Raw genomic sequence first — 19,370 nt, 5'->3', positions numbered from 1 at the left:
TTCTTATAATTCAAAACACCAACTATCATTATGATAACAGTATATAAGTTCCAGTATTTTCCACTTTGAGAGAACCCTGGTTTCCTTGGCTGCCTTCTAAAGAGTAGAAAAAGAACACCTAACAGGGAGATAGATCAACAATGAGCACATTTGAGGGCAGAGGCAAAAAGTAGGGAGATCAGGTGTTATGTCATTTAGGTAAGAACTGATACAGGAACAGTCAGGAGACAAATAGAAACTGCAGTGGACTGGGAGACACTGCCTAAGTGGAAGGTGAAAGGAAGTAGAGCCATGCAAACCAAGGTTAGTTGACCATATTGATGACCAAGTCGTAAATGGTGTTAGGAGTTTGTAGGAAGTAAAAGAGAAATTTAAAGAGAGTAAGCTATTTGGTTTTTTGCCAACAGTACCATCACTACAAAACGTTTAGAGTAGGTGGTCAGCAAACTTTTTCCATAAAGAACCAGTTAGTAAATATGTCACGCTTTACAGCCAGATAGTCTCTGTCTACTTTAAGACAACTCTGACACTGTGGCACAAAAACAGCCACAGATATATGTAAACAAATGGGTAAGGCCATGTTTCAATAAAACTTTATTTACAAAATAGATGTGAGCAGTCAGAATGGCTATTATTAAAAAGTCAAAAAATAACAGATGCTGACAAGGTTGTGGAGAAAACTGAACACTTATTCACCGTTGGTGGGAGTGTAAATTAGTTCAACCATTGTGGAAGACAGTGTGGCAATTCATCAAAGACCTAAAGGCAGAAACAGCATTCAACTCAGCAATCCCATTACTGGGTATATACACAACAGAATATAAATCATTCTATTATAAAAAGACATGCACATGTATGTTCACTGCAGCACTATTCACAATAGCAAAAACATGGAATCAACCTAACTGCCTAATGATAGACTGGATAAAGAAAATGTGGTACACATACACCACAGAATATTATGCAGCCATAAAAAAGTACAAGATCAGGTCCTTTACAGGGACACGGATGGAGCTCGAGGCCATCATCCTTAGCAAACTAATGCAGGAACAGAAAACCAAACACCACATTCTCACTTATAAGTGGGAGCTAAATGATGAGAACACATGGACACATAGAGGGGAACAACACACACTGGGGCCTATCAGAGGGTGGAGGGTGGGAGCAGGGAGATCAGGAAAAACAACTAGTGCACACTAGGCTTAACACCTGGGTGATGAAATAATCTGTACAACAAACCCCATGACACAAGTTTACCTATGTAACAAATCTACACTTGCACCCCTGAACTTAAAGGTAAAAAAAACAAGTGATTGGCACAAAATGACAGGATGGATAACCCAAGGGCAGTAGAAATGGAAGATGCGAACATTTGAAGACAATCTTCATAAAAGTACTACTTACAAAACAGCATGTAGAAAAGGAAAATAGTGGTTTCCTGAAAGGAGAAAAAATGTGCCTACTAATCACTTATCATTCTGACTCAGTTACAAAACCCGTGTGTGGAGACATGCAGGACATTGCAATATTTAACCATGGTTATTATCTAAAAAGCAGAGCTAGAACACAGAGCCCCAACAGTATATCTAATATACTCAACACCTTGACATAAACAATACAAAACAAGATCAAGTTGGGACACATCTTGTCTCACATGTCCTATGGCATATACTACACATCAAAACACATCAGGTATCATGCACAAACCATTCACCCAAAATTGAGTCAAATGTTGAAGTCACAAAATAAAGCAGAAAAATAATGCTCTTAAAAACAAATCAGGCCAGACACTGTGGCTCACGCCTGTAATCCCAACACTTTGGGAGGCCAAGGTAGGCGGATCACCTGAGGTTGGAAGTTTGAGATCAGCCTGACCAACACGGAGAAACCCCGTCTCTAAAAATACAAAATTAGTCAGGCGTGGTGGTGCATGCCTGTAATCCCAGCTACTTGGAGGCTGAGGCAGAAGAATCGCTTGAACCCGGGAGGCAGAGGTTGCAGTGATCCGAGATCACGCCATTGCACTCCAGCCTGGGCAACAAGAGCAAAACTCCGTCTCAAAAAGATAAATAAATAAAAATAAATCAAATGCCAAGGGAAACTGGTTATGATCATAAAGATGTGTTTGGGAAATGCTCTCATTTAGAAAACTGTGAAGTTAAATTCATTATAAGGCATAACAATAAAACTAGGTCCAATATCACTGCATTTGATTCAGTTTTTTCAATGTTTACAGGTAAACAGGTAAAATGAAAGTAGATGCTAGTTCATAGCCCATCTTTGGGAAAGAGTACAATCTAGCAAATAAACAAATTACATGTATAACAACGTTGGCTCGTTAGAAGAAAATACACTAAAAACCAATCAGAAAAATATCATGAGGACCAAAACTGCGTAACTCGAAAAGCTGCATTATGGAACACAATAACAAAACAGATGATAGTCTGTATACACGGATTAGAATGGTTTGGGTGTTGAAGGTGTGGATGGTAAGTGCAACTTGATACTGCTGAAGAAAATCAATCCACCTTTTTTTTTTTTTTTTTTGAAAGAGTCTTCCTCTGTTGCGCAGGCTGGAATGCAATGGTGCAATATGCTCACTGCAACCTCCGCCTCCTGGGTTCAAGTGATTCTCCTGCCTCAGCCTCCCAAGTAGCTACAGGTGTGCACCACCACGCCTGGCTAATTTTTTTTCCCATATTTTTAGAGACAGGGTTTCAGTATGTTGGCCAGGCTGGTCTCGAACTCCTGACCTCGTGATCCACCCACCTCAGCCTCCCAAAGTGCCGGGATTACAGGCGTGAGCCACCATGCCCGGCCCCAATCCGTCTCCTTTATGCTTAGTGTAAAAAGATACAAATACAACTTGAGGGTCTGTGAAGGCAAAACTTCAACCAACAAGAGAGACATCTGTATAATGGAACACCAGACACTAAAAATAATGTGTTCTACATACATCATGACAAGTAAAAATGAGAAAACAAAGCTAATGGAATTTTTGTGTCCAACGAAAAAAGTTACATATAGTGTCCATCTTTTTTTTTTTTTTGAAGATGGAGTCTGGCTCTGTTGCCCAGACTGGAATGCAGTGGCGTGATCTTGGCTCACTGCAGCCTCTGCCACCCGAGTTCAAGCGATTCTCGTGCCTCAGCCTCCCGAGTAGCTGGGATTACAGGTGTGCACTACCATGCCTGGCTAATTTTTTCTAATTTTAGTAAAGATGGGGTTTCATCATGTTGGCCAGGCTGGTCTCAAACTCCTGACCTCAGGTGATCCACCCACCTTGGCTTCACAAAGTGCTGGGATTACAGGCATGAGCCACCATGCCCAGCCACACTGTACTTCTGTTGTATGCACAAGTTTCTAGACACGTACAAGAAATTTGAGTGGCACCTTGAAAAACAACAGTAGGATAGGAGACAGAATTCTCATCTTCTACCTTTCCGTAGGGATGAAAAATAAAATAAGCATGTATTACGTTTGGCCAAACATTAAAGAAAAAAATCACAGATCAATATTTTGGGAAGGTGGCTGGAGAAGCCTCTAAAGCCACACCAATGCAAACACAATTGCATTAAAAATACTACAGTATGCTAAAAAATGTTACATGAATGGTGAAAAAATTTTAAAGTACAATCACATACTCAAAGAGACACAAAACTTTACTTGGACAATCATGTAGAGTTCAGTAATATAAAAGTAGAAACGGTCTTGCAAAAGCTATAATTTGCATACGCTGGTTTGCTAGAGTCCTCCTGGAATGTGATCTGTTTAGAATCAATGTTTTAGAGCTGGAAGAGTATTTAGACCAACCAGGGCCGGGTGCAGTGGCTCACGCCTGTAATCCCAGCACTTTGGGAGGCCGAGGTGAGCGGATCACAAGGTCAAAAGATCGAGACCATCCTGGCCATCATGGTGAAACCCCATCATCTCTACTAAAAATACAAAAATCAGTTGGGTGTGGTGGCACGCACCTGTAGTCCCAGCTACTCGAGAGGCTGAGGCAAGAGAATCGTTTGAACCCGGGAGGCGGAGCTAAGAGCGCACCACTGCACTCTAGCCTGGCAAATAAGACTCCGTCTCAAAAAAAAAAGAACAACCTCATTTTATATTTACCTCGACTGCATAATACCCAGTAATAAAACCTAGTCCTATTTTCAGTAACAACAGGTTCTCTATTTGTAGAACCTTATGAATAGACACGTGCTTTTTTTTGAGATGGAGTCTTGCTCTGTCACCCAGGCTGGAGTGCAGTGGCGCGATCTCAGCTCACTGCAACCTCCACCTCCTGGGCTCAAGTGATTCTCCTCAGTCTCCAAAGTAGCTGGGATTACAGGCGCATGCCACCATGCCCGGCTAATTTTTGTATTTTTAGTAGAGACGGGGTTTCACCATGTTGGCCAGGCTGGTCTGGAACTCCTGACTTCAGGTGATTCACCCGCTTCAGCCTCCCAAAGTGCTGGGGTTGCAGGCATGAGCCACCGCTCCTGGCCAGACTCACGCATTTTTAATATATGTCTGCTTTCAAATCTTCTTTAGAGCAGGGCCCCAGACCATTCTGTTCTTGCTATATGCCTAGCATGTGGAACATAGTAAACAGAGGTGCTCAATACATATGTATGTGTGTATACATACTTTTTTCCAGAAAAGGTAGGGAAGTGAGTTCCGTGCATAACTATGAGAAATCACAATTCATGAAGTAAACAAAAAGCTGCAAGATTAAAATATGAAAATTAGTTCCCCTGTATTGGAAAAGACAGCACCATAGGCACATGTGATCACATGCCTACAATTTCATTTTTTGCTTCTACCAGTGGAATGGTCATAAGAATATTTAACTCTAAACTATGGTAGTAGGAAGGCTACCTAATGCCTACTTTGGAATTCACAGTAAAGCAGGACACAAGAGTTTATTTTAAGACGGTACAGAACAGGACCAAAGTTTTTGACACCAAATCCATAACTGTATGAAGACGAAAATTGTAGATGTAACAGACCCGGTTGTTTTAGGGAATGATGGGCAAATGAGTTGCCCTGGGCTAATGGGGAAAGCAACCTGTGAACAGTGTTTCTCACACCATTATGTGAGGGACCAGTCTTAACCCCTAAATTGTACTCTGCCAGACATACTATATATACACATACGTATACGTGTTTTGTTATATATTATATATATTACACACATACATATTTTTTAATTTGTTTGTAGCGATGGGGTCTTACTTTATTGCTCAGACTGGCGTTGAACTCCTGGACTCATGCAATCCTGCCACCTTGGCCTCCCAAAGTGCTGGGATTACAGGCATAAAGCACTATGCCTGGCCTGTAAGATATATTTTTTTAAAACATTACTAGAAAAGTGATCACATACTAATGTCACAGTAATATAAAATTACTATAGAAGTTTCCAGACACACAATTTCTACACTGACCTCGAGAGATATGCTGAAGTTTTGTTTATCAATGTCAATCTGGCCTAAACTCTTGAATTTGTATAAAAAGGATGACATTTATTGTTTTACTACTCAATAAAAACATTCTGAAAGAAACAATTAGAGATAAAAGGTGCATAGCCTTGTCATTAACTTTAAAATATAACACTGCTTTGTCACAACGCCTAAAATTATCCTTTTGAATGCAACTTTAGCATTTAAGAATCTCAGTGCCTATCAGTTTTAATAATTTTGCCTTACTTTGCCATTTATATTAGATCAGAATACAGAAGCTTAAAATGTATATGAAAACATGACCATGCATTGATTAATGATGGGAATATGTTTTGAGAAATGGGCCATTAGATGATTTCGTTGTGTACTTACACAAACCTGAATGGTATAACCCACCACAAACACAGGCTTCAGGGAACAGTCTATTATTGCTCCTAGGCTACAAACCTGTATAGCATGTTACCATACTGAATACTCCATAATGCTATTTGTGTATCTAAACATAACAAAACATAGAAAAGATACAGTAAAAATACAGTGTTATAATGTTACTGGCCCACCATCCTATATGTGGTCTGCTGCTGACCAAAACTTCCTTATATAGCATGTGACTATATTTACTTACACTACCTCCCATAAACCCCTGTACCTTTGCCTCCAAACTTCCCCAACTGACTAACACAGTGAATCTAGGGAAAATTTCCATCTATTACTAGATTCATTACCAAAGGGAGTAAAATGGAGAAATGTTTGTATGCCCGACCTATAACAAGCTGAGGTGATTTACTATAGCCTATTAGACAGGCTGTACCCTATGGAGACAGGGTTAAGTAATTATTGTCTCTGGAACCAAATTTCCAGAATTCAAATCCACCTTTTGCAATTTACAAGCAAAAGTTAAATTCTCAGTAACAGCACCCACATCTCAAAAGATTATTCTGCAGGTTAATATGCATGTAAAGTGACTAAACTACTGCCTGGCACATAAATTATTACTATGTAAGTGTTGTAATTATTTAATTGCATAGTATGCATTAAATCATTCTGTAGAATTGGGATAATAAACATTAAACTCATTCAATGAAATGTCACATGTCTACAATAAACTGCTATTCACCCATTAAAGCCTATTTCAATTCTCTATTACGAAAATACATTTGGGCCGGCGCGGCGGCTCACGCCTGTAATCCCAGCACTTTGGGAGGCAGAAGCAGGCGGATCACGAAGTCAGGAGATCAAGACCACCCTGGCTAACATAGTGAAACCCCGTCTCTACTAAAAATACAAAAAAAATTAGCCAGGCATGGTGGCGGGTGCCTATAGTCCCAGCTACGTGGAGATCACGCCACTGCACTCCAGCCTGGGTGACAAAGGGAGACTCCATCTCAAAAAAAAAAAAAAAGAGAAAGAAAATATATCTATTTAATCTACTTATAATATCCTGCTAAACAGAAGTTGGAAAATAACATATAGCCTAATTTTATATTTAGAGAAGGTGCTAATAAAGTTATAAAAGTTGCAAGTCACTGTACTATTTAAGTGGCAACTGCCAAAAGTGATTCAGAGTAATTTATTCTCCTTTCTTGTCCCCAGGAAAAAGGTTTAAAATAAAATCATGATTCTAAAATGGTAATAACAATAATCAAATGCTACAAATTAGTTATTTCAAAAATTTAGAACTGTATACATTTAATGTGTTATTCCTCCTTTGCACCTAAAAGCTGATGCTTCTTAAAATTGGACTTCATCTTAGAATTAAGAAAATAGATCATTAGTTTATAATAGATATACTACTTCAGTCCCACCCATTGCCAACATACCACTAACATCATCACTTTTAAGTAAACTCTTGAAGTACTCAAAACTATACATATTGACATAGTAAGTCACCTTAACCAATTACCCAAGTTTAACTAGCAGACATTACGTACGGTATGCTGAGATTATAATAAACACAGAAGATTCAGTATTTCTAGAATACTGAACAAGAGGTGTTTGTGGCACTGAGAGTACTGTGATAACCTGTGGTACCCTTTAAACTGCTTTAAAATTTTACAATGAAATCAGTGCTATTAATTTCATGTTTATTTCATACAGGGTTTTTGTCAAGTTTATCAGTTTTAAAATGATTAAGTCATAATCACCATTCAAAGACAAATTTTCCTCTCAAACTAATAATTTCCATTCTGCTACCTACAGTTTGGCTTATCCTTTGGTCTGATAGCCATACTTCATTTCACAGGACTATACAAGTATGTACTATGTACAAAACATTTTCAAGTTTGCTTTCAAATGATACCTACAAAGAGTAGATCAAGTTTTCAAGTTTACAGAATACCATACTACAACAATTTACCACTATAAATATGTCTTAATACCTGTTTATTCCATTCTATTTAGATTGCAACACTAACAAAATTCTTAATGCATATGTCCCCACCACCTGTACTTTCCCTACACTATCTTTTTGACACTTACATAGAAACAACTCAATTCAGCAACCAAGTTTTACAACCACTGTTGCTACCAATCAAATGGTGATGCATCAGATCCCAATTCTCATGAGTATTAACATATTAAGAGAGTACATTATTTACCTAAGACTGAAGGACTGTGCCTTACTTTATAAAAAAACAAAGATAGCCACATCAATTTAATTCCATATATATGATACTACCTACTCAATTTATTAAAAATTGTAATAAACATAATAATCAAACTAGTGCTCCAAACTTATGCTGTTCACATGGAAGACACCACAAAAGAAGACATAATATAGAGACTGCCTTGCAATAAGAAGTACAAATTCCTTCTATAAAGATGGAGAAATAAAAGGACAAATCTAGTTGTCTAAAAGACAATTCACTGTACACATTTTATTTACAGTTTTGTACACTGTCTTAATATGAATGGGACTGCTTTTCTACTTGAGCCACTTTTAACCAAAGCAAAATAACCTAAGTAATACAAAGTGTTAAAATACAGCATAAAGATATAAAAACAGACATACTAATTCTAGTTAGGAATGTAATTATGATGTTACATTTTTTATAATCCACAATTATGTTTAGGAAATCACACAAACATAGATCACTGATTTGAATGAAATGCATAAATTTGTAGCAAAGCTTTGTAGTTACAGAAAACAAAAAAAATTACCAAAGAATGCACAAAATTAATGTTTATTCCACCTTTGTGTCATATTCCTGGATCCTTCACCAATGTTACATGAGGAAAAAAACAAAAGCAAAACAAATGAAAAACTGAAATCAGAAATCACTAATATCAAGTAGGGAAACAAATAAATTAAAATCTAGCAGCCATCAGCAAGAGTACAGCAAAGACAATGCTGTAAAAAGAAACAAAGAAAATTGCTAGAAAACTGTATGCATCGTAATCTTTCAAACCAGCAAAATATGCTCCTGCATACAATGGAACAACAGAATTTTTTTTCCTGTAAAGTATAGAAATGCCAAGTTGTTTTCTGACTATTGTGAATAGGTAAAATCTGTATGTAATTAATGGTAATTCTACTGAACTATTACAGAGTGGGCCAGGAACACATTTATGGATTCTGGGGATGTGTACTGTAATTCTTTGATTGGGATAGTGGAAACTCTAGCCAAAAAGAAAAAAAAAAAAAATGAACACAGAAGTACAAGACAAAGGCGAATGAGACTTCTCTTATATCTTAGAAACATTTAGATGGAAATCAAATTTAAATGCAGTCCACTCTGCTTTTTGAAGAGGCTTTGGTTCAGCTCCCAAATCTCGATTGCTTGACGCAGTCTCCTATGAGAATACTCAGAAGGTGTCTTCTTAAACAACAAACCTATTTTTAGTGGTGGAGCCGCTCTTAGTAGCTGTGTCTGCGTGGGACTGATAACCAATCACTATCTTTGGAGGAAGTCCTAACCTTTCCTTGTATACCCTCCTAGAAGAAAAAAAAAGAAGAAAAAAGTAGCCATTAACTTTTACTCACAAGAAATACATTTAAAAATTTACGGTTATTAGTTTTTATATTAAAAAATATAGACTTGAGAGTAAAATAGGAAATTAAATATACACCCTTTTCCTTTTAGCACAATTTACTCCTCATTTTTGCGATATTCTTGGTTAATTACTTTTAAAATATTTGAGAGCCAGTCAGGTATGTTATTACTAAATTACAGGAGCATTACTATATTATTATACTGTTATTTATTATGATACTATAATTATTACTAAATCAACAGTGAACAAAGCAAGGACAGTCCCTGAGCTGACTGCATTTATAGTCTAGTAGAGAAAACACAATCAATCACAAATACATATGACAGACTTGTATCACATGCATACTTAAACAGAAATCTGTAAAACAAACATGTTTATTTTCATTCTTTGATCTAAAATGTTGCATTTCACGTCTGAACCCTAGCAAGTATTGTATATTACTACACAAATTATATTAACCATACCTGTTATAAGATTGCACAAATAAAAACTAAACACTTTGAGGGAGAATGTCATTTCTGCCTTACATACTAACTTTACGACCTAATTTTCAAGACACGACTCTATTGCAAGAATAAAATGGCACTTGTCATGAGTGCCAAAGAGTAAATATAAGGGCTGTGATACTGTATAACAAAAAGATTCTAATCTCATCTACAAAATTAGACAAGTCTTCCCCTTTAAATATCACGAGGTCAAAAGGATAATGTTAAGAGAATGAGCACATCTGAAAGCTGAGAAATAAAAATTAGGCTGTGTGGCTATGGCTCATAAGTAAAGTGAACATGAGATAAAGGTGACAAGGTTTCAGAGGAAGATCACAGAGAGCTTCACAGGCCACCTTAAAAATCTGAATCTTTGGCCAGGCGCGGTGGCTCACGCCTGTAATCCCAGCACTTTGGGAGGTCGAGGCGGGTGGATCACGAGGTCAGGAGATCGAGACCATCCTGGCTAACATGGCAAAACCCCGCCTCTACTAAAAATACAAAAAATTAGCCGGGCGTAGTGCGGGTGCCTGTAGTCCCAGCAACTCGGGAGGCTGAGGCAGGAGAATGACATGAACCTGGGAGGCGGAGCTTGCAGTGAGCCGAGATTGTGCCACTGCACTTCAGCCCGGGTGACAGAGCAAGACTCCATCAAAAAAAAAAAAAAAAAAAAAAAAAATTGAATCTTTAAGAAAAAAATAGTAAAAATTCAAAAATAAGCAAAAATCAAATAAAAATAAAGGAATAAACATATTAATGGAGTTAAATCCTCCAACATACTAGGATAGGTTTTTTTATACCTTCCAGAAGATTTACTACCTTCCCCCTAAAATAAGGTATTAAAAAGTAATTTTATGGTAACTAAAGTGTTAATTATCAAATTTGCATTATAATGCAATGCATTCCTTTCAATTATACTTAATTGTTAAAAATGCCAAAAAGCAAGACCATTGAGTCATGCAAATTGGAAGGGTTAAAAAAGAATCTTCGTTTGAAAATCTGAAGTCTTAATATACACTCAAAAACATTTAATATTGACAAAAATACAAAACTTCCGTAGGAAAAAAATTCTTAATTAACTCGTTTAAAAAAAAAAAAAGTAAATCCTCCAAAATTAGGTTTTGATGCTGGAAGAAACATTAAAATATGATGACAAATCAACTCCTTTCTCTAATGGAACCCCATATAGCATGAAATGTAGAAAATCCCTATACCTTTTGATCCAGAAATAAATTATGTTCACAGAAAAATTTACATGGCTGAGAGCAATGGATCATGCCTGAAATTCCAGCACTTTGGGAGGCTGAGGCAGGTGGATGACTTGAGGCTAGGAGTTTGACACCAGCCTGGCCAACATGGCAAAACCCTGTCTCTACAAAAAATACTGTAGTGGCTCAGGCCTGTGGTCCCAGCTATTCAGGAGGCTGAGGCAAGAGAATCACTTGAACCCAAGAGGTAGAGGTTGCAGTGAGCTGAGATCGCGCTACTGCAACCCGGCCTGGGCAACAGAGTGTGACTCTGTCTCAAAAAATTAATTTTAAAAAGAAAAATTAATATTTGAAAAATCACAAAGGGGCAAACCAAACATTTTGACCACTGACTGACCAGCACTTAATTTTAACATAAAATTGTAAGTCAAATTTTTTTTTTTTTTTTTTTGGTGAGACAGAGTCTTGCTCTGTCTCCCAGGCTGGAGCGCAGTGGCCCCCTGCAAGCTCCGCCTCCCAGGTTCACGCCATTCTCCTGCCTCAGTCTCCCAAGTAGCTGGGACTACAGGCACCCGCCACCACGCCCAGCTAATTTTTTTTTTTTTGTATTTTTAGTAGAGACGGGGTTTCACCGTGTTGGCCAGGATGGTCTCGATCTCCTGACCTCGTGATCCGCCTGCCTCGGCCTCCCAAAGTGCTGGGATTACAGGTGTGAGCCACCGTGCCTAGCGTCAAATATTACTAATATAATTGAGGTAAAAAGAAATCCTAGTTAGAAAAAAAATGTCAGCTGGTTTAGCGTGGTGGCTCACGCCTGTAATCTCAGCACTTTGAAAGGCTGGGGTGGCTTGATCAAGTTCAGGAGTTCATGACCAGTCTGGACAACATGGCAAAACCCCTTCTCTACAAAAAAAAATACAAGAAAATAGCCAGGTGTGGTCATACACACCTGTAGTTGCAGCTAATTGGGTGGCTGAGGTGGGAGGATCACCTGAGCCCAGGAGGCTGAGGCTGAAGTAAGCCATGACTGCACCACTGCACTCTTGCCTGAATAACACAGTGAGGCCCTGTCTCAAAAAAAAAAAAAAAAAAAAAAAAAAAAAAAAAAAAAAAAAAAAAAAAAAAAAAAAAAAAAAAAAAAAAAAAAAAAAAAAAAGCCACTTTTGCAAAGAATAAAATTTACAAAAAAAGGCTTAATAAAACCCTACATATGTGGGTTTTAAACATGGAACAAAAACCAAGATATGTTATACAAATTTTAATGAAAATTATATGTAGTAAACGCACATGCTTTAAATGCACATATACTATTTGCCAATAATCACTGAATTATTAATTATTATGAGCATAATAATTAATTAGCTCTTTTCAAAGTAGTACTTTTTTTCAAACAGCACTTTCAAAGTAGGAAATAATACATTCTCATTTGTGAATGAATAAAAAATGCTACATGCCAAAGGAGACTGCTCTAGTGGTTATACACTTCACTGCTAAGAAAAAGCAATTTTACAGAAATAAAACACATATGAACAAGGCCAGGCACAGTGGCTCATGCCTGTAATGATAGCACTTTGGGAGGCTGAGGTGGACGGATCACTTGAGACCAAGAGTTAAAGACCAGCCTGGCCAACATGGCGAAACCTGGTCTCTACTAAAAATACAAAAAATTACCCAAGCGTGGTGGCATGCACCTGTATTCCCAGCTACTAGGGAGGCTGAGACATAAGAATCTCTTGAACCCAGGAGGCGGAGGTTGCAGTGAGCCTACATCATGCCACTGTACTATAGCCTGGACAATAGAGTGAGACTCTGTCTCTAAATAAATAGCTGTGAAAAAAACCCAAAAAACATATATATATGCATATATATATATATATATATATATATGTATATATATGAACAAGACATTGCGCACCAATTGAGCCATTCAAAATTATAAAAGTGTTCAAAAACAATACAAGGAAAACAGGATCTACAAACTGAAGTATTTCTAAAGCTACAAATAAAATAACTTCTGGTTTTAGTCATCTTAATATTGTAAAATAAGTAGGCAAAGAGCAAAACTTACCCTATATGTGTAACAGCTTCTCTGTTTTCACATTCAGTAGTCCATATTGCTATCTTATCACCTTTAGCTCTAACATTAACAACAGCGCCACATACATCATCACTGTAGTCATCAAAAGATTCTCCAATAAGGCACAGAAGCTTAAAAAAAAATCCCAAATTACATTTAATAGATTATAAACAAGCTTATTACACTGCAAATGTCTCTTCTGTATTTGCATAGATAACAAAACTGAAGGCAGTTTTTAAATCAAGAGTTAATTTTTTAAATGTGTAAATTTTATTTGCATATATAGATCTGTCCTGACTTTTAAATACTCATTCATTTATTTACTATCAAATCAGCCTTTTTCAGCAAATTTGGCAGTTAATATCATGGCAAACATAAAAGCTGATTTTATTAATATTCATTTGCTCTGCTGCTGCTTATATTTACGAGCAAATAAATATTAATAGAATAACAAAAATAGCTATTCATGGTTAATTTCCTCTTGTTCTTACTTTTTATGAATATTTTTTAATGGTCTGGTTTTTTGTTGTTGTTTGAGACAGGGTCTTGCTCTGTCACCCTGGCTGGAGTGCAGTGGGATCATCACAGCTCACTGCAGCCTCAACCTCCTGGGCTCAAATGATCCTCCCACCTCAGCCTCCTGAGTAGGTAGGCATACATACAGGGACATGTCACTATACCCAGTTAATTTTTGTATTTTTTGTAGAGATGGGGTTTTGCCATGTTGCCCAAGCTGGTCTTGAACTCCTGAGTTTAAGTGAAATGCCTGCCTCGGCCTCCTGAAGTGTTGAGATCACAGGTGTGAGCCCAGACCTAACAGGTTTCTTAATTGTGGTAAAATACAAATAACATAAAATTTACCATTTTAACCACTTTTAAGTGTACAGTTCAGTGGTGTTAAGTACATTCAACATTGTTGTACAACCATCCCTACCAGAACATTTTTTTTAACTGCAAAATGGAAATGTCCTGACTTTTTAATGTGGAATTCCAAAATGGTATTTGCTCATGATCTTCCCCCTCGAAAACAGAATTTTCTTCTTAAAAAGTCATTCATTCATTAGCTGGGTGTGCTGGCATGCACCTGTAGTCCCAGCTACTTGAGAGGCTAAGGCAGGATGATTGCTTGAACCCAGGAGGCTACAGTGAGCTATGATGGCCCCACTGCACTCTAGCCCGGGCGACAGAACAAGACCCTGTCTCTAAAAAAAAAACAAAATAGTCACTTATTCAAACATTTAAAGTGATTAACTTAACAAGTGCTAACTATAAACCAGGCACAGTTTCAAGTGCTAGGGATACAAAAGAGACTACAAACCCCGCTCCTATAAGCTTGGGGTTTGGAACCTCTGTCTACAGAAAATGCCTATTATCTCATATTTAATTTGTCTTGTAAAGCCAAGAGTTCCAGTTAGTATCACAATATGTAGGTCGAATGGTAGTATGCAACAATTTTATTATTTGCTTCACTGATCTAAAAAGTTTAGTGGGACAGGCACAGTGACTCACACCTGTAATTCCAGCACTTTGGGAGGCTGAAGTGGGAGGATCACTTGGGGCCAGAAGTTTGAGACCAACCTGGGCAACATAGCAAGATCCTATCTCTAGGAAAAAAATTAGAAAATTAGCTGGGCATGGTGGCATGCACCTGTAGTCCCAGCTACTTAAGAGGCTGAAGTGGGAGGATCGCTTGAACCCAGAGGGTGAGGCTGAAGTGAGCCATATAAATAAATATCCGCACTCCAGCCTGGGTAACAGAGCAAGACCCTTGCTCTAACAATATAAATATTTAAAAGTTTAGTATACATATAGCAATGCTGTAAGAGGGTTGCAAAAACTTCAATCATACAAAATGTAAGGTTCTATAATTTTGAGGTTAATGAAATGACCACAGTGAGCTTATTGTGGTGAGAGTCAACTGCCAATCACTTAAAATATCTGACTTATAGGATGTTTCACTGTACTATAAACGGGAGTCATATGACAGAACAAAAATAATTACTGACCCTGATTTTCTAGTGTTGGGCATCCTTCTCTTAAATTAAATAATAAATATAAAATGTAACATATCTTAAGTTTCGGTATTCCAAAACTACCTCTAAAACTGCTTTATACTTTTAAAACCTTACTGTCTCTAGCCAAAAGCGATCGAGGTCACTTCGTCTCTGCTGTTTGTTCAATGTAATTAGCCATCGTCCTCCCCGTTTGTTTTTCTCATCTTCCCACATAGGCTCAATACCATCCTACAGGGTTAGAAGAGAACAGTATTACACAACATTGTTACCTTGACTTTGAGAGCTAATCATTAGAAACAGTTAAGCAACAACACTGTCAACTTCTTACTTTATTGTCCATAAAACTGCCATTGATGTAGTTTTTAAAAAGCACATAAGACTTAAAGCCAGAGGCATGACTGCAGAATTAGAGTCCTGACTTTGTCACTTATTAGCTATCAAATCTTGGGTTTCACTTAATTTGAAGGTTCTTAAACTTTCTGAGAAGCAAACATATTTTAGAAGCTCTGTACATTTCTATAGCTAGAAAATACATGCAAAAACTATGCAATTTCAGTTAATGAATGTCCCGTCCCCCTACCACCTGACAAAGCCCAATAAGTATTCCAACGACCCATGCTCCTAAGGTTAAGAATGCTTGATAAACTCAGTCTGCTCAAATATATAAAGGAAGGAGTAGACTGGATAATCAAAGCTCTCATCAAAGTCAATCTCAGTATGTGCCCACAGAGTAACTCTCTCTCAATTTTTATAAACAAACAGAGTAAGATATATTGATACTAAAGCATACTACAGCCAATTAAATTATCAGCCTATTCATCACACTATCAAATATTCCTAAGTTTATGGCAAGATTTCTTAATGAATACCAAATGGCCCAGTCCTATAATATACATATAAAATCACCAATTAAGCATACCTTAAAAAGTGAGTAGTCACAGCCAGGCATTAAATTACTAGACAACTGGATATGGTTGTACAGACTAGGTAAAAGAAAGTAACAATTAAAAACACAGAATATGTAATATAGAGTTTAGGTGCTTACATATATATACATTTAGAACATATGATGAAAATAAACAGATAAAAGTTCATGTTTACTTGTTTCTAAGGAGTCAGTTTCTAAAATGGACAAAACAGATCTTAAAAGCAGTTAAATAATCAACTTCAGATGACAGGTATAATTTTCAAAAAAATTTCTAGTGACTGCTCTGACAAAAATATATTTTATGTTAGTTAACTCAGTGCATATATATGTATATATACAAGAAACTGAGAAGAGAGGTATAAGGTGGCTTTAAGTAGATGAAATTATTTCTGAAGTTAATACACAGTTTTTTCACAAACATAAAAAAAAAAAAAACAGAAAAGATGAACTTCCTGACCATCAGGATTACATGACTGAAACAGTCATTATCCTTGAGGGTATCCAAGAGTAGAACAGATCAATGGTTCCCAAACACCACAAATTGTCACTGGTTAGTCAACATAATAATCATTTTAAAAATGATTTTAGAAAAATAAATAAATAAATATAGTTCCAAGCCCTACCTCTTGGGATTATAATCACCTAAATATGAGATGGAACACTGCAGTCTGTATTTCTAAACTCCTAAATTTCTAAACTCCTAAATCCTGTATTTCTAAACTATTTCCCAAATATCAAAATAACAGAATAACATTTGCGATGACTTAGTTGCTTGCTTGAAGGCAGGAGGCTTAGATCATTTGATCTCCTGTAGTATTTTACAGCAAAATTGATTTAAAAATTGGCAACTCTTAAGAATCTTTTGCTTGTCTCCAATATTAGATGGCAGAAATAATGATCTTAGCTGTGTCTACAGACCATGGATGATTCTATTATCCTTAGTCTGGTTCTCCTGGTGCTATGTTAACCTCATCTAGCAATATTTCAGGTAAAGATTTAAGGGCCAGGCGCGGTGGCTCACGCCTGTAATCCCAGCACTTTGGGAGGCTGAGGCAGGTGGATCACGAGGTCAGGAGTTCGAGACCAGCCTGACCAACATGATGAAACCCCGTCTCTACTAAAAATACAAAATCAGCCGGGCGTGGTGGCATGCACCTGTAATCCCAGCTACCAGGGAGGTTGAGGCAGGAAAATCGCTTGAACCCAGGAGGCAGAGGTTGCAGTGAGCCAAGATCACCCCATTGCACTTCAGCCTGGTGACACAGCTAGACTCCATCTCAAAAAAAAAAAAAAAGATTGAAGAAAGAAGTTCGCATCCTTTCAATTAAATTCCATAGTCTAACACACAAATATAGTTTAGGTGAGACAATCTAAGACCACATAAGGTTTGCTGAGTCACTACCTAATGGTAACTCCCAACTACATCATCAATGACAGCCTCCACTAGGCAACAAAAAAAGCCTGGATACTAAGTGACTATAAAATTAGCGCTACTAATTTCATAAAATAAATGGATATTGTGGGAATGACCTTCAATAAAATACTTTTTTCTTTTTGCTGCCCCCTTTCTCTTCCGTGGTGCTCAAAGGTCTCTCAAGTGAGTCCATAATGAGAATCTATAATGGCACATCTAAACAGAATCCTAAGACTATGCAGTCTGGATAAATACAAAAGTACTCAATGGTTATTTGCAATAAATTTGCTAGATAAAAACAGAAATTAGGAAGTGGCCCACACATTTATAGAAAACTGAAAAATCCTTCATATCTCTAAATTATGGTATAAAAATCTACTAAGCAATGACATTGACTACTTGTAACTGAAGTGTGGAGGAACTGTTCTAATTAGAAGGTAGAATTATGTAAACTGGTAAAAGCCAAACAAACTAGATAAATGCAAATCTGATTGGGGAAGGTGGCTCAAGGCTTCCTTTTTCTCTGTAGGAGAATGAAAAGCTTTTTTGGGGGGGTGCAGAAGACTGGAGTTATTTAAGAGTCCTGAATAAACAAAATTAGAGAAGAAAAACTACCTGATGTTTTGGTGATGGGCAAAGAAGAATAACCCTAGTTTAACTAGACAACTAGACCTATAAATTATTAGGCCTTAAATGTAGTTATTATTAAGTGTCAATGCTTTTAATAAAAAATAAATACTCTCAAAGTTTACTCTCAAATGAATGTTCTCAAATACTCTCAAAGTTTATACTTTTAATCGTATGCTTTGCTTTTTTCAACAACACAAATGAATACAAAATATCTATTAGAAGCCAAGCACTGGAAATATACAAAAAAATACTGTTTCTGCTGTTGAAGATGTACGTATATATGTATAAATTTTATACCACAATCTATTTCATTGTATGAGCAGAATATCTTGAGGGGGTTACATTAAAACATAAGAGTAGCATCACTAATTCAGCATGTATATGATCCTAAAGAAAGATGTACAAGTTAGAATATTTAGATAACTGCTAGGTAATTTAAAGTGCTTATTAAAGAGTTTTGCCTTTCATGGTCTCAAATAGTACCTCCCTACTCATTCTCCAAGTAAATTAGACACACTGGATTAACTCTGTTTTTAAGAGAATCAATTATCAAAACTTCTTGAAATAGACTTTACAATTTTTAATTTTATTTATTTTATAGAGAAACAGGGACTCATGTTGACCAGGTTGGTCTTGAACTCCTGGCCGCAAGTGATCTTCCTGCCTCAGCATCCCAAAGTATTAGTATTATAGGCATGAGTCACTGAGCCTAGCCTTAAATTTTGTTTTGAGGTCATGCAAAAGTTGATGATCCCAATTCTTAACTTTCTGCTATACAGAAACAAAATTTCAAAAATATTTCAACTATTCTTCTTGAGGTTGATCAAAGTATAATGAAATGAATAAAGTATCATGATAGATACTGGCATTCCCTTGACAAACCCTGAATTCTGAACACTTCAGCCTTTGATATCTTAAAATCTCTGGTACAGGAAATTCCAGATATTGCACTGAAAACAGTTTGCAGAAATGAGGACCCAACAATGCACTGGAATACCCAGTTATGAGGCAAATGTATCTCAGCAACCAAGAGTGGAACAAGTTCCAACTAGTTGTCGAAAGTTCTAAGGGCAATAAAGGATTCTTGAGCTAAGGATATCTCAGGACAAGAAACAGAATAATCAGGGCTGAGGGATGACAAGATTGAAGCTCTGTAAAACTAATAAAGCATAA

The 19,370-nt window shown here is 36.9% G+C and overlaps 1 protein-coding gene across 2 annotated transcripts in view; it reads right to left on the bottom strand.

The window, feature by feature from the left end:
• Positions 1 to 8,308: 8,308 nt before the first annotated feature.
• Positions 8,309 to 19,370, bottom strand: part of EIF4E (eukaryotic translation initiation factor 4E) — a 50,444-nt gene continuing 39,382 nt past the window's right edge. For both annotated transcript variants that reach the window (XM_032135342.3, XM_032135249.3), the window contains exons 4-7: positions 16,145 to 16,208; positions 15,340 to 15,453; positions 13,202 to 13,341; positions 8,309 to 9,381 (exon numbers count right to left, since the gene is read on the bottom strand). In XM_032135342.3, the coding sequence (XP_031991233.1) occupies positions 9,267 to 9,381; positions 13,202 to 13,341; positions 15,340 to 15,453; positions 16,145 to 16,208 (433 nt within the window). In that variant the 3' untranslated portion in view covers positions 8,309 to 9,266. The remainder of the gene's footprint in view (positions 9,382 to 13,201; positions 13,342 to 15,339; positions 15,454 to 16,144; positions 16,209 to 19,370) is intronic.

This window comes from Hylobates moloch, unplaced genomic scaffold (genome assembly GCF_009828535.3).
Source record: "Hylobates moloch isolate HMO894 unplaced genomic scaffold, HMol_V3 SCAFFOLD_2, whole genome shotgun sequence".
Lineage (NCBI taxonomy): Eukaryota > Metazoa > Chordata > Mammalia > Primates > Hylobatidae > Hylobates > Hylobates moloch.
This window is presented reverse-complemented; position numbering and strand designations above follow the sequence as displayed.